This window comes from Vidua chalybeata, chromosome 6 (assembly GCF_026979565.1).
Source record: "Vidua chalybeata isolate OUT-0048 chromosome 6, bVidCha1 merged haplotype, whole genome shotgun sequence".
NCBI classification, from domain to species: Eukaryota; Metazoa; Chordata; class Aves; order Passeriformes; family Viduidae; genus Vidua; species Vidua chalybeata.
Window position 1 is genome coordinate 54,723,781 of NC_071535.1, and position 22,833 is coordinate 54,746,613.

General features: G+C 43.1%; 1 protein-coding gene across 6 annotated transcripts; it reads left to right on the forward strand.

Annotated features, from left to right (window-relative positions):
• Positions 1–620: 620 nt before the first annotated feature.
• CTTN (cortactin) lies at positions 621–22,263 on the forward strand. 6 transcript variants are annotated; one of them, XM_053944659.1, is made up of 17 exons: positions 621–1,516; positions 4,278–4,361; positions 4,614–4,687; positions 5,938–6,067; positions 8,632–8,742; positions 9,411–9,465; positions 9,975–10,085; positions 10,915–11,025; positions 11,306–11,416; positions 12,731–12,841; positions 14,478–14,533; positions 15,026–15,095; positions 15,617–15,765; positions 18,730–18,819; positions 18,911–19,100; positions 20,103–20,174; positions 20,464–22,263. In XM_053944659.1, the coding sequence occupies exons 2-17, from the start codon at positions 4,278–4,280 to the stop codon at positions 20,598–20,600; spliced, it is 1,662 nt and encodes a 553-aa protein (XP_053800634.1). In that variant the 5' UTR covers positions 621–1,516; the 3' UTR covers positions 20,601–22,263. The 6 variants fall into 6 exon arrangements, with proteins under 6 accessions (XP_053800634.1, XP_053800638.1, XP_053800637.1 ...); XM_053944660.1 differs by lacking the exon at positions 621–1,516 and adding an exon at positions 1,795–1,878; XM_053944661.1 differs by lacking the exon at positions 621–1,516 and adding an exon at positions 1,853–1,871.
• The last annotated feature ends 570 nt before the right edge of the window (positions 22,264–22,833 follow it).

Below are 22,833 nucleotides of genomic sequence, written 5' to 3' on the forward strand. Positions count from 1 at the left end.
TAAATTGCCAAATGTCTTTAAAGGCTTCAGTTGGAAAGAGGCCTGTAAAAATTAAACTATGCATCCTGTCTGCATGCTTCAGAATTATCTGAGTGAACTTTAAACTTGCAATTTTTGCATGCTTAAAGGACAGGGACTCTCAAAACAGATGTTTTAACTCTCTTTTAAACTGCTGTAGCAGTGTCTTGTCTTGTGGACTGTAGTGATTTATCATGCCAAGATTTGGAGAACAGGTAAATTAGTTCAAAGCAGAATTTATTTTTGGAGCTTGGTTGAGAGGGAGGAGCAGCAAAATTAATTCTCAGGTAAATAACAATTGACACTGTATGTTTGGGATTGATACTTTTAAAAGAAACTAAAGAGTCACTTTGCCTTTAAAAGGAAAGTTTTTCACTTCCCACTGTCAGGGTTGTAGCTTTGGTGCACATTTTGTTAATTTCATTGTTTGTTAATAGTAGGGGACTTGGGAGGGAAGGGGCAATTGTAGTTAACTGAGGTTGCAGTACCTTCTGGTTTTATAGGAGATGTTGGAACAGATGGGTGAAAAGTGATATATAAATGTGGTTGGTACTCCTACCTGTACATGGAGGGACAGGTGAAGACTCCAAAAGACACAGAAGAGACAGAAGTAAGGCCTAAATGGCTGAGGTTCTCTGCACATGTGTTCTCCTCCAGCAGACAGTGTTTCTAGAATAGATTCAGCCCATTTCAAATATGCTGTATGCAGTTTATGGTGTAAATCACACTGCATGTAATCCAGGAAAAAGTAACTGACCTATTTATGAGATGAACTGGCTACATTTGGAATTAAGTTGTTCTTGTGTTCACCTGGATTTTTTTATCATCTCACCCTCTATTACGGCTTGAATTTGTGTGTTTATTTGTAATGGTTTTTTTTCACTAGTGTTCCTTGGGGTCTTCCCCTCCTTTAGAAGATGCAAACAGTGAACCAGTACCTCATTCCACAGCGTTTTAAACCCCCGAAACAATAAAATTAAACCCCCGTAGTTTCCATTTTGGCATCCGTTTCATTTGGATCGGATCCCAGCCACGGGGGAACCTTTTGCCCACTGATAAAAAGCGATGGAAACCCCTGGAGACGGAGTAGATGCGACTTCCAAAACACAACGGTGCAAAAGTGAGTATTAGAAAACAAAGACGGATGTTCACAACTGCACCAGCAACTCCCCTGTGGCCATTTTAAAACTACCGAGGCTGCATTTTTTGAGCGGCTGAAAGAAACGGGGGACGGAGCCGCTCCAGAAATAAGTATTTGTGATTGTTGGAGCGGCTCGGAGCGCCGCAGGCCGCGGGGCAGGCGGCGTTCCTGCAGCCGCCGGCGCGGCCCCTCCCGGCGGGGCGGAGCTGAGCCCGTCCCGCTCCCACCTGGAGCCGGGAAGAGGAAGTGGGAGCTCGGGAGAAGCGGAAATTGCAGCAGCAGCAGCCGCCGCCAGCCCGGGAAGCACCGGCGGGGAGCCAGCGCCGAGCAGGAGGCGGCGGCGGCGGCAGAGGCAGAGTAAGCGCGGTGGGGCTGAAGAGAAGCCGGGCCGGGGACTCCGCGCAAGGCCGGGGAGCGCAGGGCAGAGCCGGGGGGCGTCGCTACTCCCTGTTATTTTTTTTCTTTAAAAAAAAAAATATTTCAACTCCGAAGCTGGGAACTTGAGAGGAAGCGCCTGTGGCGGGGGCTCTCCACAGCGGTGATGCCGCTCAGGGCAGAGCCCCCGCCCGCGGTGCCGGGCTCAGGCCGTGGGGCCCGGCCAGCCTGGGAGCTGCTCCCGGCTCCCCTCAGCTGCGCCCCGAGCCTCGGCACTGCTGCCCGGAGCTCGTCCCTAGGCCCGGGCAGCGGGGTGGTGCCGAGGTTGCCGCTGAAGGTGCTGGGTAGGATGATGTGTGTGCTCATTAGTCATAGCAGTGCCGGGGAGCGCATACATTCGAGGCATATATTTAGCCTGGGTTTGTGTTCGAACCGTAGCGTTTGCTTCTTCCTTCAGGAATCATGACCACGTGAGCCAGTGAGTCATGAATAGATCGTGTTTCTCCTCGTTCTGCCCTGGAATCGGTGCCGGAATAGCAGGCGGAAATCAGGCTTATTCCTGCTCGCTGTGGACTGGGAGCCCCGGTCGCTGGGGCTGCTCTGCTTCTTGTGGAATTCACAGAGTGCGGGGTTGAGCTGTGGAAAAATGCTGGCGTTTGTGCGCATGATTTACAGAGAATCGTGGTGGACGCTGGATTTTGCACGGGAGTGCGTGTGAAATCCTTCTTCCCTGGCTATTGTTTGTGAGAGCTTGAGGAGGAAGCAGTGAAACCTTGACTAAAGGATCTAGCTTTTTTCCTTTGAAATGTCCAAGCACAGCTGAATGAACAAAATACATCAATCAAGCGAGCATAAGAAACGAGTACTTGGGGGAAAAAAGTTGTGTTTGGCACAAAGCATATAGAAATTCACCATACACCCTGAGTTAACTTTCATCACTTGAATTCCATTCCTAAACATCTTGCACAGCGTGGTGGAGCTCGTAAGGATGGATACAAAATATCTCCTGTAGGAGAAGTTAGAAAGAACTTGGACCCATGTTGAATTTCGTTATTGAGCTGGTTGGGTTCTGCTTTCCGAGGCTTTTGGGGTTTTTTTTGGTGAGAGATTGGGTTTTAGTAGGAAAGAGTAGGACAATCAGACACGATCATGTGAGAGAAGGCTTTAGACAGAGTATTTCAAGGATGACGTTAAACCACCTGTGTTCTAAAGGTTTGGGTTATAAACTCATAGTCTCAGAAGTTTTTTGGATATGAGGTACTATTATAAACGTTAGTTCCTTAACTGCCAGAGGAATTTGGAGATGAGAGGCCTGAAAAAACATGAGGGGAAATGTGCTGATACTGTTAATATGTCACCTGCTCTGCTTTTACGCCCTCCTTCCCAGCTACTCCAGCATTTGCTACCCTGGTGTTTGACTGTCAGTTTTCCAGCTGTTCTCCATCACGTTGCCAGTCCTGAAATTTCTGAAATGCTCCATAAAAGTGGCTCATCAGCTCGTTCTACCAGGCTGCAGAACGAGCCTGACAGAATGAGCTGTGGACTTTACCCGGGGATTATTAGTTATGCATTTAAGTGGGAGTGAATTTTCATCCCGCCCACTGAATTATGCTTGTGTGAATTAAATAGCCTATGATAATTATCTTTGTAATCTGTTCTTAATTAGAAGTATAAAGGTAAGTGGACAGAATGCTGGTATGTTAAAAAACTAAACTCTAGTTGAATAGCAAAGAAAAAATGAAATCCTTTCTCTGAAGTGTATTCTGAAAAAGCTGGGAGAACAGGCAGCTTGCAGTTTGATGTTTCAGTTTTGCTTTCTAGAATGCATTTGTTTTGATTTATAATAATAAGAATAAAGGGTGTGAAATCCAGCCACTAGCACCAGGAAGATCAGGAATTCTGCTAACTAGCTGAACTATTAATTAAAAGCATCCAGCTTGATACTCCACAGGGGATAAAGTTTCCAGAAACTGAGAGGCCCCAAATCATTAACCTCTTGAAAGTGCTGGGTATTGTTTCTAGAAGTCGTTGTTTGCTTTTTTTATGAGTCTTGCTTCCTGCAGTCACCCTCTGTTTCTCCTGAAAGCCAGACAAGGTGCTGAGTTTGTGAGCACCGTGTCTCACTGGGGATACCCGAGGATGACAGACACTTCTGTTCTCTGTTGTTGTTGGAGCAGTGTCTGGGTTGTGTGCAAATTCTTAGAGTTGTTGGGATTTCTGTCACCATGCTGGAACTCCCTGCACAGCAGAGGAGGTTGTGCAGGTGTAATGCAGGTGAAGAACAAAGTTGTGCTCACCATTTTTAATGCCTGGGGGAAAAAAAATTACCTATTCCTACACCTTAATTGTATGCACAGAATCCAGAATTAGCAGCTGTCTTTGGAAGTGCATGTTGGCTTGGAAACCCGTGTGAGCAGAAGTCATTGAGTGCAGTGACTGCACAAAAGGCACACATTAATTTGAGCAAAGAAAGGTGGTTTTGTTCTCTTGAAACAGCAATCGCTCCTGATCTTTTTACAGTGCAAATGGGAGAGTTAAACAGGTTTGTAAGCCAGCTTGAGAAGACAGCCTGAACTCCAAAGGTCAAACCTGTTTTCACTGCAAGCACAGCTTTTGGTGATGTGGTTAAATAACATACTTTATTAGGAATTTTGGATTGCATCTCCTCTGTCAGCTCCTGCACGAATCAAATGAGCTGGCAGGTGAGTGGAGCGTGACCCTGCTTCTCCTGCTGGTGTTGCAGATGTGGAAGGCTACTGCGGGCCACACCGTGTCTGTCAGCCAGGATGATGGAGCTGATGACTGGGAGACAGATCCAGACTTTGTGGTATGGCTTTTGGGGTTTACTGATCCACTAGGAACTTGTTCTGGGACAATTCCCAAGGAGCTCTGCGGGGTGGGGGACATGTCTTGGCCAAATAAACTGTCAGGAGCGTGTCCCTGGAGTGGAGGGGAAGTGAAGCTGGTTTTCCAACACTTGTGGTCTCAGTGACTGCTGGAAGCTTTTGCTGTGAGCTCTGGAATGTGTGTGACTAGATTCCTTTGGGTTTTTAACTCTCTTTTTATGTGTCCTTCACAGAATGATGTGAGTGAGAAAGAACAGCGCTGGGGAGCTAAAACCGTGAATGGGTCCGGCCACCAAGAGCACATCAAGTAAAGCAGCTCTCTTGTGAAATGTATTAATAGGCACAGTCCCTGGCAACTTTTAATCAATTCATGATCTCAGTTACTTGTGTCCTCGTAATTAAAACAAGAGTCCCTGTAGAAGATTGATTATTTGCCAGATGGCTGGTCTTTCAAATATGTCATTGTCTTCAGAGCTGAAATTAAGAGCAGAAATATGGTTCAGGGACCCTTAAATCTTTCTTTGTCACTGGAAATGTGATTTTTCCTGCCTCTGTATCTGAAAAGGGTTTTTTTGTGCTGTTTTGGTGCAAGAGCCAGGGGAGGAGCTGAGGGATCTGAGTAGTTTCAGTTTGGTACTTTAAGGAAACATTTGGTCCCTTAATTCTTACACTTTGATTAGAAAACTGCTACAACCAAACTCATAAAAAACCCTGGCAAAGTAACAAACTGAGCTCTCTGATGGAAAAGCAAATAAGTGCATCACAGCGGGATATGTGAAACGGAAATGATGCATCTCCTGAATCCTGTATTTCTTACAAAAAGTGTCTAGGACAAAACTTTAAAGCAGTTGTAGGAAATGTGTGATGTTGTAAACAGAGGGAGACTGAACTCGGGTTACTTCAGGGATCAGTGTTACTCTGCTCTATTCTGAGGGCAGTGGGAATTCCTGCTGGCTGAATTACACCTGAGGAATCTTAAAACTCAGGTGGGAAATGCTTAAAGTACAGATTACACTCTTTGGGTTACTCTCCTTTTCATAGCCTGCACTGCCCTCAGTTCAATTCTGGGAATTTTAATGGATCACTTTGGCAAGTTTCCTTACATCTTTATTTTGCAGTACAGTGCTGTCCAGAATGCTGTGTTAGAATTAGCCCTGATACCACAGGGACTGTGTGATAAGAGATTATCCCGGTTCTGAAAAGTAGCCATCTAAATATAAAGAATTTAAATTGTGACACAAGGAAAGAAAAATATGTTTCAGGCACAAATCAGTACTAAGTAAAGGATTGTTAAAATAGCAAAATTCCCTTCCACATTCATCTTAAAACCAGCAGTTTCTTTTCTTTTTCTAAACAACATTTAGCAGTGGGACAAATCCAGTGTCTCAGATTATGAGGAAATGTTTTGTACACTGAAAAAATGGGGAGGGCTTGAAAAATACAAGTGATCCAACTTCTAATTAAATGATAGTTTTGTCAGCTTTATATTTTGCATTTTTCTGAAGTTGTTTGCTGAAACTTCCCTAGTAAAAGTTGCTGCTTTGTTGTCTTTTAAAGTATTCATCAGCTGAGGGAGAATGTATTCCAAGAACACCAGAACCTCAAAGAGAGGGAGCTGCAAACGGGACCAAAAGCTTCCCATGGCTACGGAGGGAAGTTTGGCGTGGAACAAGATCGCATGGATAAAGTAAGTGTGGATGGGACTTCCCTGGGATGAAGTGATCAGTGAAGGGATAAGCCTGGCCAGCACCACTCTCTGTGTGAGCTGAGCTTGTTCCAGCTTTGCTCTGGGGTGTGCAATGGCCCCACATGGTTTTGATTGATGCTAAGTCTGGAGATGATTCCCCCAGAGTCAGGATTCAAGTTTTTAAATTTATGTTTCTAAATGAGCAAAGGACTTGGTGCATTAAAAAATCCAGTATGATATTTTTATTTGGATGCTGGGCCAGCTCTTCTATGCATATAGATAGAGACTGCCAAAAAAAAAAAGAAAAAAGGATGTGCTGCTGCATTAAAATCAGAGTGCAGCTCTTGTGAACAAACTGTGAACAGTGACAAATAATGCAAGTATTTAAAATGTTGTACTTCAATCAGATGGTAGTTTTTTTATATAAGGAGTTGATGACTGCTTATGTTACACTGTTAAATTATAATTCTTATTATAACTCCTTTAGTCATATGATAAATAGGCATATCAACTTCTGGCTGCTTTCTTTCATGACCTCTGCTGGAATAAGAATCAAAACATTTCTAAATAAGAAAGTTTTCTTTGTTTTCTGTATTCTTGGTAACTTGACAGCCCTAAATTTTTGCTGGATTCTCAAATTCCAGAGTTAATTGCTGTCCAGTTCTCAGTAGGCCAACCTCTGAATCTGAGAAAAGGAATTGCTGAGCAGATTCAACCACCAGGCCTGTTCTGCTGCTGCTCTCTAGTGTCAGCAGTTTATCCCTCACCTGTGTCTGTGGGGAAGAAGAAGGAAACAAAAGTCAGCAGTGTTTCCCATAGGCCAGTATTAATCATGGGGAAAAACATGCTGGTCATGTCCATGTGAGTGATGCTGGTGGCAGGAGGTGTTCACAATTTCTGTATGTAATGAATCTTTCTCCCTTGTAACTGTAGTTCTGAAGCCTTGTGGCTGAGATGTCTCCTTTGCAGGTATCTGTGCAGGTGTGCTGCTCCTAAAGCTTGGCTTTAAAGCTTGGCCATTAAATCGCTGTAGCATTGTCATGGTGCAGGGGTTTGCTGCATTTAGGGCAAAACCTTGGTTCTGAGTTAAAATGAATATTTCCATCATTCTGTGTGCCATAACTCCTGAGCTGGTGTAAAATGTACAGAGAAATTATGAGGGTGTTTGACTCTGAAATACAGATTACCAAAAAAAAACAATTTCTAAGGGGGGTTTTGTTGTAATGCTTGGTATTTGATGAAATGCAGAAAGTCCTGGTACCACCAAGAAAACACCTCAGTTGGTGTAACAAAAGGGAGATCAGGTAAAATCATGTAAAACCTAAAATTTTCTGAGCTTCATGTTTTTCATAAATGTAATGGGAAAAAAAAAGGGAGGTGGGAGCCTTTTCTGTCACATTTCTCAGATAGTGTTCTACAGAACACCTGCAAAATGGACAGGAGTGTGGTTGTTTCAGTCAGGAAAAGAAGGGAGCTTTTTTAATGCTTTTGAGTTAAAGCAGTGTCCTATTATTGCCATCCTTGATCTCCTTCATCTGTTACCTGGCAGTGACTTCAGCCAGTAATGCTTTGCTTCCCAACCTGCTGGTAATGTTCCCTCCAGCCCCTGTGTGGAAGAAAAAGAGCAAACACTGTAAAATCCAAGGTGTGCAGACACGTTGTGTCCTCAAATTCACCTCAAGTTCACCTTGGTCCAGCTGCCTGGCACAGATTATGCAATGTTGTGTTACTGGCGAGTTGTAGGTTGCTCTGGCCAGTTCCCACTGTTGGCACTGGGCAAGGAAAAAGCATTTTTACTCAAGGTGTGAAGCTCCAGCATCCATTCCAGGAGCTGGAAGGGCTCCCTAGCACTAGGTCATTGTAACACTAGCAAGGGCTGTGTGGGGAGGCACTTCCAGGTGTGTAATTACATATCCCTGTGTCCTGTCAGTTGTTGTGGGATGGATGGAGCTCAGCCTCTGTTTGGCTCAACTTCCAGGGCCAGGGTGCAGGGCTGGGATACCTTTGGCACAGGAGTGGATGCATCTCCTCATGTTCAACACCATTTTACATGTGAGGAAGATGCCTAATTGTGATTTATGCAGGAGACTTGAGTGCCTCCCTAAACCAATGGCAGCTGGCTTTGGTTGTATTTGTATTGTTGTACAAAAATATTGTCGTATTTGTTGCAGTTCCCTGTCAGCTAAAACAGATCTCTAAATAAACACAAGGCTGTGTGTTTCACCTGAAACTCACTTCAAATTCTGCATGAGCACTATCAAGACTCCCACTGTACCTTGTCTTGTTTTCATTCCTGTGCTTTTGAAGTGCAAATGCAGGGCATAAAATAGTTCTCATAAAATGCAGTCACTTCCCTTGCCTAGACTGGATTGGTAGCATGGCAACATCCTTGTGGAGACTTCCCAAGTGAGTAGGAATTTCCAGGGAAGTTGGATTCAACAGGAGAAGTGACAGTGATGCATGTTGGTAACAAAACTCACCCTCTGGTTGCTTGGTGCAGTGTTTTGTCTGACACACTGGACTGTGTAGAACTGCTGTCTCTGAACTTCACCAATTTCTTTCAGTCAGCTGTTGGACATGAATACCAATCCAAACTTTCTAAGCATTGCTCCCAAGTGGATTCGGTGAAAGGGTTTGGTGGCAAGTTTGGAGTACAAACCGACAGAGTTGACCAGGTGAGTGATTTCATCTCCTCCTGCAGCCACCCACAGTGGTTGATTTTCTCCTTTTGTACATAAAACTGCAGAATTCCAGTGCCTTAGGATGCTATGGGCTGCTCCTTTTGAAGTTTAGCAGAAGCTAACACTGTTAGGGACATAAATTACTGTTTAAAGCAGAGTAGAAAAAAGCCCTCGTGGGAAGTTGAGATGACTTGAAAAGAAAGCTGAAAAGAGATGTTAAAACACTACTTTTTTGTGTTATTTGACAAGGTCAGTGTGAATACTGTAGAATGTTTGGGGATGGTTTGTCCTGTATCACAGCATGAGCTGGTGGGCAGGATAATTGATACCCTGTTCCAAGACTGCATAACAATCCCTGCATGGAAGTGCTGGATTTCTGTCATCCTGAATTGCTGGACCTAGCAAGACCAGGCTGGAGTGTGCTGCTGGTACAATCTGCCTTGGCAAGGGAGGACAAAACCCTGGCCATGAGCACATGCACTGAACTGCCATGTAAATGAATATGGCCCATAAGTTAAAGAGGTATTTACTCCCCCAGTCCAGAAGGTCAGGGCAGGATGGGAAGACACAGGAACTTGCCGTGCCCTATGTCCACTGAAGTGCATGCAGTTTTTCTCCTAATGCCTAACTCTGTCACAGTTGTCATTTTATTTCTCTTCCAGTCAGCTGTTGGGTTTGAATATCAGGGCAAAACTGAGAAGCATCCCTCCCAAAAAGGTAAAGTGGGGAGGTGGTCACCTTGGTGGGCACATTTTCTATAAAAAATAGAGTAGATTCTTTCACTATGTGGATAGTACCTTCTTTAGTGAGACCTCTGCATGACATTCCCAATGAATCAAATGGTGGGTTTGGTGGAACAGAGGAGGAAAAAATGATTTTCCTAGCAGTTTCATGAGTTGATGAGGTTTTAAGACAAGGAAATAGTGGGTCATCAGGAGTCTTAATTTTTCTTTCTGAAGTGAAGTTCAGGGATGTGTTAGGAAGACTGGGAGCTGCTCTTTGCCATATTGCACTCTGTTGGAAATAGGGAAAAAAATTAAAGGGAGCCATCATAAGCTGTAGGACTGTTCTTATCTTGTGTTTAAAGTTAAACTGAATTTCATATGCTAAAGCATTCATAATACTTCAGTTCCGAAATAACTTGTTTTTCCCCTCAATTGCTGCTATGCTGTATCCATGACAATTTGCTTTCATGCTGTTTTTATTGTGCTTTACTCTCAATGCAGACTACTCAAGTGGTTTTGGTGGAAAATACGGAGTACAGGCTGACAGAGTGGACAAGAGTGCAGTGGGGTTTGATTACCAGGGGAAAACTGAGAAACACGACTCCCAGAAGGGTGAATAGACACACATGTGTTAGCAGGCTCCTTCCCTAGTGCTGTAGGCACTGCCCATAGCCCATGTTGTAAAATACTCATGTTTTACACCTCTTGCACTCCTAACCTGCCAAAAGGTAATGCTGGGTAAAATTTACGTTGCTGAAAACCTCAACTTCTGGGGGAAAAATAAAGCTCACTAAAAAAAAAAAATCTGCCTGGTTTTAAGGGATGGTCCAGGGCACACAGGTTTGTCTGGAGGTTTTTTACAGCTCCTTTTGAAAAGCTGTAAATCAAAGTACTCAGACTGTGAGCAGCTTAACCACCACAGAGAAGTGCTTCTAAAAGAATCAGCTGTTAGTGGATTAAAACGCTTAACAGTGTTTAGAGTTAATACTATGTTGCTGCTCAAGTTTCCAGGCATATCTAATCAAAAATCGACCATTTTATTGAAAAATGGTGATATTTTTGCCATCAGTTTTCTGTTTGTCCCAAAGAAACGTTTGAACTCTAGAAATGCTGACAAGGAGCAGGGGTTGTTTAAAAGCATCCAGGCTGTTGCTGACGTGGATTTTGAAGTTCACTTCACCATAAGTGTCTTCAGAATTTTACCAAGGAGTCAGGCAGCTGAACTGCTGGTATTGCCCAGCAAAATGCTATTTTATTTTCCATCCTGGAGAACGTGTTTTGAAGGATTTCTGACTTCAGTGTCTGAAATCAAGTGTAGCTGTGGATGTCAGTGCTTCTTTTAAAACAGTGCAGTGCTAGCAGCCCTAATTATCACAATTTCTCAAGGTGATGATTTTGTTGCTGAACACTTACAAGCAAAACTCTTCCCTCTTATCTCTAGATTATTCCAAGGGCTTTGGTGGTAAATACGGCGTCGACAAGGACAAAGTGGATAAAAGTGCTGTTGGCTTTGAATATCAAGGCAAAACAGAAAAACATGAATCACAGAAAGGTTATTATCTTCTTTAAAAATAGTAGCTCAGACCCTTTTAAACCCGGGAAAAATACTTTGGGGTTTTTTTTTGGTTTTTTTGGTGGGAGTTTTTAGTTTCTTTGTGGGTTTTTTTTGTGGTAAATGTGTGTTTACCCCATGAGTGTGCAAATTTTTGATCCTCTTAAAAGAGTGAATGTATTATTAACAGGGCAGCTTGTCCCCTAACATATTCCTGGTTTTTTTATTAAATGCGGTTTGCAGCTACAAATTACAATAATATTTTCTGAAAACTTCACAGATTATGTAAAGGGCTTTGGAGGCAAGTTTGGCGTGCAGACAGACAGACAAGACAAATGTGCCCTTGGCTGGGACCACCAGGAGAAGGTGCAGCTGCACGAGTCCCAGAAAGGTACATCAGCTCTCAGTTCCTTGCTGTTCTTTCTGCCTGCCCTCGTTTTGACCTCCTGTTGCCTGTGTGAGCCCTGCCCTGGTGTCTTTGGGCACAGCTTCACAGGAGCTGATGTGAGGCTCCTTTCCTGTGTCTGGGTTTTGCTGTCACTGGGTGAACTGGTGGCTGCAAAGCAGCTTTGGCACAGCTGACACCCAGCCCCTCCAAGTTCAGGCTCAGGACTAAATTTTCCCTTTATGGGCCTGCAAGTATGCTGGATTATTTTCCTTTTTCAGTCAAGCTGTGCAAACCACAGGTTAGGAATTCCTTTGTACTTTCCACAAATAAATTTTCCCTTCTGAATTCTGTTGTGTATATCCCTGTTTCCATGCAGAAAGAGTCTAAAATCAAATATTGCTCTTTTTCATGGCCTGTGGGGTACCTGTTCCTGTGAAATACTTGGTTCCCAGTAAAAATACAACTTCCTGTAAAATGCAGCTGTTGCTCCTCAGCCCTCTGCCTATCACTGCTCTTGACTTAAAGAAATTAATATTTTTTAAGTAATGAAATTAAAACTGTTCCTCAAAATATTGTTCTGTTGGGTACTCCAGCAGACTTGTTGTGAGAGGATTACCTGAATCCCTTTTTTTTCTGTGCCATCCATAATTTTATAGCACACACACACACACACACACACACATATATATATATATATATATATATATATATATATATAAATAAATAAATATATGTGTAAATGGCTGCTCCCTAGGCAGCAGTAGGGAATGATCAGCTCTTAGCTGAAACCTTTTCTCCCTCAAGCTGTGTGGCAGCAGGAACATTCCTCTTTCCTTTAAGGAGTATCTGGAGGGTGGTCTCTCTGGGGCCCATCTTCACACCTCTTTAAAAGTCAGCTCTCTGTACAAATGTAAACCACAAAGATGAAGGAAGCTCATTTGATTCTCTTGTACTGTTTTGGTGTTTATTTTGTTTATTCTCTTGTATCTTTTGTTGGTTTTTTTTGGATGAGCAAATGACCTGTGTACCTGTGTTCATACCTTTGATCAAATGCAAGTGCATTATGCAGTATGGATGAAAAATGTTGAGAAATGCTTTTTTTCTGTGACTTCAGAATGGTGTTCTTATATCTGATAAATCATCTAAAGTTGAGACTTTTTTCAATTTACTTTTGCAGAAGTGTCTTGACATATTTCTTTTTTTTTCACCATCCAAAATTGCTGATAATTGAAAATATTGCAAAAAATATTTTGAGTGTCTCTGACTGAACTTTATTCCCCTGCCTTGGTTTTAACATATCCCATGTGACTTTTTCAGACTATAAGAGTGGTTTCGGAGGGAAATTTGGTGTACAGACAGAAAGGCAGGACCCATCTGCTGTGGGGTTTGATTACAAGGAGAAACTAGCCAAGCATGAATCTCAACAAGGCACCGTTTTCACTTGTTACTTTCTTACCAGTGCAGCCACTTCTCACACAGTCTGAAATAGTTTTCTGAGTAGATCAATGCCAGGAATGTGCAGACACTTTATTGTGCTTCTATTCTTCCATGATCCCGCTGTTTTCTTTATTCTACCCTTAAACTATTACCTCAAGCAAGCCTGTGTTCAGGAAACACTCAGTGTTTCGTCAACAGCTCTGCAAAGTCCTGAATTAGTTATAGCTGTGCATGCAGGAGGGTAATGACATCATTGTTAGTATGATGTTAATGAAATCAGTTTTAGAGACAAAATATAAGGTTTTGCCTTATATTTAGTAAAGGTAAATTTGTGGAAAAATATTCAGGTAATCATTAACAAGAAATGGGCTGTGGCAAGATCATTTAAAAATGATTGTAGTCTTTGAAAGAAGTAGGGAATGTTTGTGGTTCTTGGGTGAGAAAATACTGTTATAATGCTCTGTTTATTCATTGCGAAATAGTTGGGGTACAACCCATGAATTCCTGGTTTTCCGTTATCTTAAAGTGAGGAGTCTGGAGCAGGAAAAATGTAAGTGTAGTATATTTATTCTGGCTGAAAATACATACAAAGCTGAAGAAAATGAGGTTGTTCATTGATAGCTGATATTTTCCTGTGCTGTAGTGACACATATTCAGACTTTCAGAGCCTGAGTGCAAGCACTGCAATGGCTGGCCGGGAGAGCCAGTGGTTTGGGGGCTGAGAGGAGAAGGGGTTGTATTCCAGAGATGGATAGGAAACATGGGCAGTGTAAGGGCACATTCCTACAGCTCACACACCACAAAGAGGTGGTTTTTCCAGTCACACACTCTTGCTGCTGCTGTTGTGCTGCTCTGGTGCTCCTCAGACACTCCCGTGAGAGCAGAAACCCTCTCCTGTCTGGGTTTGTTTGTTGTTTTTATCAATGTCACTGGTGAGTGAATTTGGGAGTGTGACAAGTGCTGAGGGTAGCACTAGCTAGGAGGAAGGGTGTGCAGCTCAGGGCTGGTATGGGATAGCACAGCCACCCCATTTCTCTGCTGGTGAGTTGCTTTAGGCAGCTAAAGCTGGCCTATGCAATTTCCCCTTTCCATGTGTAGAGCAGGCTTTAATATTCACCAATGGCTTTACTATTCACCAGCTGAGTATCTCAACCAAAACCACTGGAATGAGAAAATTGTTACATTTTCCTGCCATTCACAAAGAGGAAAAAAAATACCAAAACACCTCTGTGGTCACCGAAGACTCCTTTGAGCAAAGCAAAATGGCTCAGGCTCCATGATTCCTGCAGAGGGCTCAGATTTGGTGCTGTCAAAGGCTGTGTTACAGAAGTGATGCATCAGGGCTCCTCCCTTACTCCTTGCTTGATTGCTGTTCAATCCTCAGCTTCGTGTTTACTCAGGGAATGCATGTGGCTCACAGTCTGTCATCTGCTGGTGTTCCTGAGGGCTCCTGGGCTTCTGTGTCGTCTCTGCATCAAAGCCGAGCTGCATTTCCTCTGGTGGCTGTCACTGTGGCTCTGCATGAGGCTGAAATGGCTCTTTGCACCTGAGGTGGCTGTTTGCATTTGGCAGCAAGGCAGGAGGGGCACCCAACTCCCTGCTCTGACCTTTTTTGTCCTGCTTTTAGATTATTCCAAAGGATTTGGAGGCAAGTACGGTGTCCAGAAAGATCGGATGGACAAGGTAAGCTGCTTCCAAGAGCCATGACTTCTGGCCAGGCAGAACAGCCTGGTTAGATCTGCACTGCTCAGCTCTCTGTTTCTGGATACTTCTCCAGTCTAAGGGTAGAGTTTTGTGCTTTTCTAAACCTTTAAAAAGCAAATTTATACACACAGAGCTGATGCCAGCTTATGTGGATTAGAACAGCAACAGCTACACAATGTATGTTTATTGCCTTGGTTTTAGTTCTGATGAGTCACTCATAAACTTTTTTATTTTTAATTAATAGGATTTTGATGTTTTCAGAACTGCCCCTGAAAATTAATTCTTTGTAGCTTGACTTGCAGAAAGGATTAGTCTGTTTGTAAAGTTTTGATCCTTCCTGATTTGGTTTTGATGTTCTGCTAAAAGCCTTAGGGACATTATCTCAGTAAATTATCTTAGGTTGAGGCTGTGTGAATGTCTTCATGAATTTGTGGGGGTTTTTACATGTATCCTTTTTGTCCTTACTGATAGAATGCAGCAACTTTTGAAGATATTGAGAAACCATCATCAACTTATCAGAAGACCAAGCCAGTAGAAGCTGGTAAGGCACTGGCCCCAGATCCTTTCTTTGGAGGTGATTATGTCCAAAATCCTGGATTATTGATGTAGTAGTGCTGAGTAAGGGTCATCCAGAGAGAACTGCTGTATTTGCAGCTCTTCAGCAGCGTCAGATATTCTCCCTCCTTCCTTTAGAGGTTGTTTTGCTTTGTTCCAGTTTTTTTTTTTTTTCCTCTTGAGGGTCATCAGAGTTAAGGAAGGGAGAGTAAAAAGCGTGAGAATAAGGAAGGAACAAGGAAGAATAAATTGTGTGGGGTAGTGATGGAGCCTGTACTGTGAAGGAGAGGAGGGAGAAGCATTACAGAGGTTTTTGGAAGAGAAATAAGATGCACAAGAGGTTTGAGCTGGGAAGGGAGAGGAACAAAGTGGGATAGAAGGACTTTCCTGACTGAACTATAAACTCAGAGGGCAGAAAAGCAGAAATTCATAGTAAAAACTCATTCCAGGCTACTTTTATATAGAACCTGAGACTTGATTTGACTTAAGTTCTTTTCCGTGTTACAGTTGCCAATAAAACAAGCAGCATCCGAGCTAACTTTGAGAACCTGGCCAAGGAGAAAGAGCAGGAAGACCGAAGGAAGGCAGAAGCTGAGAGAGCCCAAAGAATGGCCAGGGAGAAGCAGGAACAGGAGGAGGCTCGGAGGAAACTGGAGGTCAGTAAGAGTCAAATCCCATTGGAGCAGCCTGGTTTCAGTGCAATGCTGGGAGAAAAGGGAATCTTTTCTCAAAGATTCCTTCTTTCCAGCTGGCCTTTAAAGCTCGAAGTATGTGTTTGTGCCTGTGCTTCAGCTGTGTTTGAATCCAGCCTGGCCTTCTCCTCCTGTACTTCTGCCTTTTGGCAGTCCCGTGTTCCTTTTGGGCATGGAGGAGCTCATGAGGGGAGAGCTCTGTGGTCCCCAAAAGGCCCTGCATGTTCAAGAAGTTTCACCCCATGGTGAGAGCTGATGATGCTGTTCCTTTGGCATCAGTGTTTTGGGAGATGGAGGTGGTATAACACATAGCCAGGAAATCAGGGGAAGATTATTTTCCAAATGTTAATTGAATGTTAGTTAGGGAATTTAAAAAAATGACTTTGCATTGGTATGGGTAAAAGCTTCGTGATTTTTGTGTTATTCATAAGCAAGATAATTCCAGGACATGTTTAGTCAGAAACTGTTATCTTACCTGCTTTATGGAATTTGCATATTTGTTTGTATTAGTTTTTATTACAGGAGACTAAGGCTTGATGTAATTAATTTGTTTTAGGAGTATGAAAGACTGCCTGGTAGGCTCTCTTCCTCTAAAGTGATTGCTTTTGGTTTTTTTTAATTTTTCCTTGTTTCCCCCTTTTCTCTCAGCTTATCGCCTATTTTGCCCTACGGCATCACAATGTGCAGTGTGAGCATATGTTCACTGCAGAAATGTATCACGAGCTGAATGGGAGCTCATCTTCTCTGCATCATTCTAATGCTGCCTTTCCTCCATGTGGACTTTCAGTACCTTCTCCCAAACACTCCTGGGGTTTCTTTACTGTGCTGGAGAAAAGCTGGGAGGGGAAGAGGTCATGGAATGGTTTGGATTGGAAGGCACCTTAATTGCTTTGTCTTTTTCTTTAAAATTACTTTGTTATCTCAGTAATTACATTATTTCTCTACTGGTATTTTTGCTGTGAGTGTGGGTTAAATCCAAGCCATTTTGCTGGATTTTTCTTGTGCTTCATCAAAGATTCTGTTGCCTGGACACATTTGAAGTTTTTTTCCCCCAAAGCTGGTATTTAAATTTCCCCGTAACCAGATGATTAATGTTCTTACAGCCTGAACATCTCCGTGGTTAATTGTGGGATTCTGCAGACATTGGGGGGGGGGTGGGGGGGGGTGAGGTTGAGGGGAGCTGAAATGGCTCTGCTGGCACTGCCCCTTGCACTCAAGCTGAGCAAAGGAGAAGGGCAGGGATGTGATCCACACCATTCACAGAGAGTGCAAAGGGCAGGGATGGACTCTGACTGGAGTGAACTTTATTTCTGTCAGTAAACTTCTTCACTTCCAGAGGATATGTGGGCATACACCCTCCCACAATGGGAATGTACATATGGACTGCATTCCTTCCAGAGTCCTGGTTACTGGTAATCCTCATTCTGGATTGCTTTTCACAAATGTCACACAGGCAAAGAGTGCTTAGGGAGCTCTTCTTTGATGCCTGGGTTGAGTCAGTGCTGCCTCATGATTTCAGTGTGCTCTGCTGCCTTGCAAAAAAAGGCAGGATGCTTTTTCACATGGAGCATTTCACTGTGGAACAAAATCCAGCCTGAGGGGAGCTATGCAATTTAAATGTTTTATGGCAACTACACTGTGTCTATCCTAAACTATAATCTGGATTGCAGATCCATTTCCTAGGACAAATTAGTCAGACTGTTGCCACATTTGCCATCATTAATGGATTGATACTGCTTAATTTGTCCCCAGACTTAGGTTTGACTTCTAATACTCACTCTGCTGGTGCCTTTTTATCTTTTTTATCTGTAGCACAGGATTTAAAAGTGAGGGACTGTTTGCATCAGGAGAGACTTTTTCCAGAAAGCACAGCACTAAGCTTTGAATTGTCTTCAAAGCTGGTTCTGCTCTCAAGACACGCTTTGCTTTACTTGTTGGATATATTTTTTTTCTGAGATGTGGCAAGCAAAGGAAAGCAAGAATTTCTTGCAACAGAGTCCTACCACTGCATCTCTTTACTGCCATTTCTCCTGAGAATCCTCTGGGGTGTTACATCTGGAGTAACTGATTCCTCATTGCACACATCCTCTCCCCATTTTTTCAATGAAGAAGACAGTTTGGCCCTGGATTGATTCACGGTTTACTTTTCACCTGTGATAAAGAGAGACAAAATGAAAGTTACCTGTTGAAATAGTTACCTTGTCTTGTGACATGTGAGCAACACAATATTTCTTGCACTTCCGTGTCCTGCCTCGTGAATGAGTGGCTTTCCAATGATTGTGGAATTGCCCTGTGATTCACTGGTGGGATGGCACAGCATGAAGCACTTGAGTGCCAGAACAGATCCATGTTCTTTGTGTCACAGAGCACAAAAGCAGTACTGCTTTTATGTCTATCACATCTCTTAATTCCTCTGAACATTGGAATCCTGGCTGTCACTGTATAGGACCCACTTTTGCCTGAGCTCTTCAGTCCTTTGCCTTGGCAGGATGTTTTGCAGACCTGCCAGAGCTTGCACGACCATTTCTCACCAAAGGCAGATAGTTCATCATTTGTGTGCCCAGAACATGTGTGGGCTTCAGGTTCTTTAAACTCAGGCTGAAATGGGACATGAGGCCCAGCCAGTTGATGAGCAGAATGAATACACTGAGCACCAAAACCCTGCAGTTCCTCTGGAGATGGGCCAAACAACTCTGGGGCTGTTTTTAAACACAGGCATGCATATGTGCCATGGGGGTTTTGTTCCTTCCCTTTTTTTCCTTCTGCTGTGCTGTATTTCTGGTGCTCTGCTCAGCCCAGCTCAGTCCTGCTGTGACCACAGCAGTTCATTGCAGGATATATTGCCTGTCCTTCATTCTGGAGGGTTGTCTCTTGGTCCCCTCATCAGTGAGTGAACTGCACTGAAGTTTTCCTTTCTCCTGGATTTAGGAGCAAGCTAAAGCCAAGAAGCAGACCCCACCACCCTCTCCTGTCACGCAGGTGGCAGAGCAGAAGGCGCCCTCCAGCCCAGTCTATGAGGTTTGTTGGGATTCCTTTGGGACCTGGGCTTTGATGCTGAGCATGGGAACCCCTTCACAAACCCTGACAGAGCTCCGCTGTCTTCCTGCAGGATGCAGTTTCCTATGAAGCAGGGTCAGCCTACAAGAGCTCCAGCCCATCCTACCCTTCTGCCCAGGAGCCAGAGGCTGGCTACAAAGCGGCACAGCCGGACTACCAGGAAGCAGTGAGCCAGCGGGAGGCAGAGTACGAGCCAGAGACTGTCTATGAGGTGGCAGGAGCAGTAGACCACTACCAAGCAGGTTTGTGTCTCACAGCAAACCCTTTAGGATAAGGAATATTTCCTTGTGCAAGAGCTTAATGAGCAGCTGTGCTGATAGCACACTGTCCTGGTTTGCTAAACTTTGAGTCCAGGGAGACTTTCTACATTCCCCACCAGCAAACTTCAATTAGGAAATTAATAAATGGCTGCAGCAAGGTGTTGAAGTTAGTTAACTTTTGTGAGATGATTTTGGAGTAATTACAGTGCTCTCCAGGGTCTCAGTTCAAAAAGAAATTCAAGGGTAACCATTCCCACCCCGTGGAATGGAGCTCAATGTGAGAAGAAAGCACAGAGCTGGAGATTAAATATGTGCCGCACCAGCAAAAAAATCTAATCAACAGTTCTTGGAGTTTGATATTGATGTGTTGGGTTCTGTTCCTGTGAGGGAGTGGAGTAGGGATCTATGAAACTGCAAGAGTAAGATTCTTTTGAATTCCTGGTTTTTTCTCACCTCTTCTGGTTACTAAATGAGCTGTGAATGATGAATCTCCTCTGGAACAAAAACCTGGGAATTCTAAACGGGCCCCTTTCTGCCCCCCCAGCATGCCACTGTGAACTTGTATTAATTATTAATAACAAATTATTTAATAATAACAATAACAATAAATTAATTATTAATTAATAACTTGTATTATTAATTAACACAAGTTAATAGTATTAATTAACTTGTATTAATTATTGTCTTACACAGTGATCTTGGGCTCAGCTGTCCTGTCACACTTTACAGAAGCAGTACAGGGCTGATTGGTTTTATGTGGTCCTGTACTCAATGCCTCTTGTGAAGTTCTTTTTATGCTTCAGTTGTGTGTGATTGAAGGAATAAGTCCATGCATAAGGAATGCCAACACTGCTGAAACCTAGCATGGGTTGTTGCCTGCTTCCTGTGAGGGTTAGCAGTGCAATTGAAGGAGAAGCACCACAGAAAAGAACAGAGGGTGATAATGTACTTCATGTTTTAATTGTTCTTCCCTCCTCTCTTCAGAAGAAAATGCGTATGATGAGTATGAAAACGAACTTGGGATCACAGCCATAGCCCTTTATGATTACCAAGCTGGTGAGCAAAACTCTTGTTTTCACCCTTTGGCTTTGAAAACTCTGTTCTGCATGAGATAAATCTGGATTTTTCCTTTGGCTTTTTATGTCTCTTGTGGTCAGAAATGAAAAGTCAGGGATTTGGGGGTTTAACAAGGGTGCGGATTGAAAATTACTGGGTGCGGATTGCGAATTACTGGGTGCTGTTTGTGGGACTGGTGGCAGTTTCCAAAATCTCTTCCACCCAAGTACTGGGGCTGTTGTGAGCCCTTGGCTGTGTGGATGCTGACCCTGTTGGGCTCTCCCTGCAGCGGGTGATGACGAGATCTCCTTCGACCCCGACGACATCATCACCAACATTGAGATGATCGACGATGGCTGGTGGAGAGGGGTCTGCAAGGGCCGCTACGGCCTCTTCCCCGCCAACTACGTGGAGCTCAGGCAGTAGGGACTCCTGCTGCTGCTCATGCCTTAATTCCCCAGCCCACACACCACTTCACACACTACAGACAGACCACGAGGCTTTCCCGAGGATGGAGGGGGTATATGCATATGGCTTTTATATTTAATACTTTGCTGATGCTTTTTAAAACATTTATGCCACAGAAATCGCTAATATATTGTAACTACTCCGTCTTTCACCGAGGCTCTTGGGATTTATTTTCATCTGGAAATGTTTCTTCTCTGCCAAATTAGCCAAGCCTTTTGGAGGACAGGTAGCTGTCTGCTGTAATATTGCATGTTTTACTCCTAAGTGAGCAGATTTAGTCAAGTGTTCAAGTCTAGTTAGTCTTCCACTAAGCATTTGCAGCTGAGAAAGTCATGGCTATGCAGGTTGTTTGCATTTCCACCAAGTGGGGAGGACTGAGGAGGTGCAGAGTTGTTTTTTTTATTTTCTTTTTTTTTTCTTTTTTTCTTTCTTTTTTTTCTTTTCTTTTCCAGATAGTGCTTGAAAAAAATGAAGAAAATGTTTTGCAGTTGCAGTTAATCAAATACTGTCCGATATTTATGGAATATTAATGTTATGAAGGAAACAGTCTGGTACTTTTTCCTTCTCCTTTAAAGTGGAGTTCCTTGGCTCTTAAATTAATTTTTTTCTTCTTCTTTTTAAATTATTTTTTCTTGGTCCTGCTCCTCCTGCTTGTGTTATCCCAGAGGAGGGCTGCAAACTCTCTAGCACTGATTGTCCCAAATTCCTTCACTCTTTTGTTTTTGCTTCACCCTCCTCTTTTCCCAGGAAAACTTGGAAAAGGTACTGTGCAAGTGTTAAGTCACCCAAGGAGATTCCTGCTTGTTCAGAAGGAAACTCCAGATCTGCAGGAATATTCCCATTGCTTTAAATGGGAGGAAAGGCAGGAGGGGTGGGATTGCAGTTGTGTTCTGTGTGGAGTGCATCCATGCTCACACAAGGAAGGAAGGGCCTGCTGTGCAGTAGTGACAATTTATGGAACCATTCTCAAGTCAAGGAATGTTAATGATTGGATTTGAAACCCATGTAAATTATCTTCATTTTTAAACCAGACAAGAGACTTTTTTTTTTTTTGTATGTTCAAAAGAAACTGCCAGTAGTGTTCTACTAAACAACACAATTAAACCTGTTTGGTTTTTGGGGTTTGTTTTTTGCCAAAACTGAAATTCCTGTCACACTAGAAAGCTGACCACTGCAGATTTAGGGTCCCTACCAAAGATAGCAAGTTGCATCCAATAGTACATGTGTTCAGCGTCTGTATTGTCTGTTTCCACCTTCTGATCAAAAGGAAAATGTCAAATCTGGTGTAGCAGCCAAGAGAGAAGGCAAAGACTTCTTATCAACTCTAAATTTGGACCAATGGAATATGGAAGGCCTGTACAAAATGGTGAATTGTACAGAGTATCAAGGGAGAAGTCATCCTGTTGAACCAGTTCTTGGATGGTTGGGACAATCCTTCACGAATGTCACATGTGTGTCATGATTATTACTATTTTTTTCTCCTTTCCATGGTCTCATATCTGTGTTGTATTTGCATTACTAGGGTTGGGTTTTATATGCAGTTTATTTTATCCAATTTTAGAACACCTCATAGGGATATGATTTTTGTAAATTAAATATTCAATAAACTTTTTGAACCATTTGCATGGAATATTTTTTTTTTATAATTTTTTTTTGAAAAATCTCAGCATCAGGCTCAGCTTTGTCTTTTGTTTCTGTGATTGTTACTTCTGCTAAAAACACCAGTGGGCTGTAGGGTTTGTGGCTGCTCCTGGATTTTGGGAATGCTGGTGGCAGCAGGGCACTGAGTGGTCTTGCAAACACAGATGTGGGGTTAAATAAAATAAACTTTTCCATCCCTTTAAAACTGTTCTGCTCTTGTTCGTGGCAGGGTGGGTTGCTCCCAAGGATTTGCTCCTCTCAGTCTTGCCAGCAGGAAGGTCCTGCCTTGCTGTCCAGATTTTACAGTTCCAACCCTGAACTTCTCTGGGAATCTGGTGCTTGATGCACTGCTGGAAATGTTGAGGAAGAAAATCCCAACAGCCTTTTTTTTGATTCTTTAATGGTGCTGATGATTAATGCTAGTTGTTATTCATAGATTGCCTGACTTTGTGGAGAAGTCTGCATGGAGTGGAGAAATTCTGTCATGAGACACCTGTGGCTGTCCAATCTGCTGTTGGCTGATGATTTTTAATTTAGATTTTCAATAGCA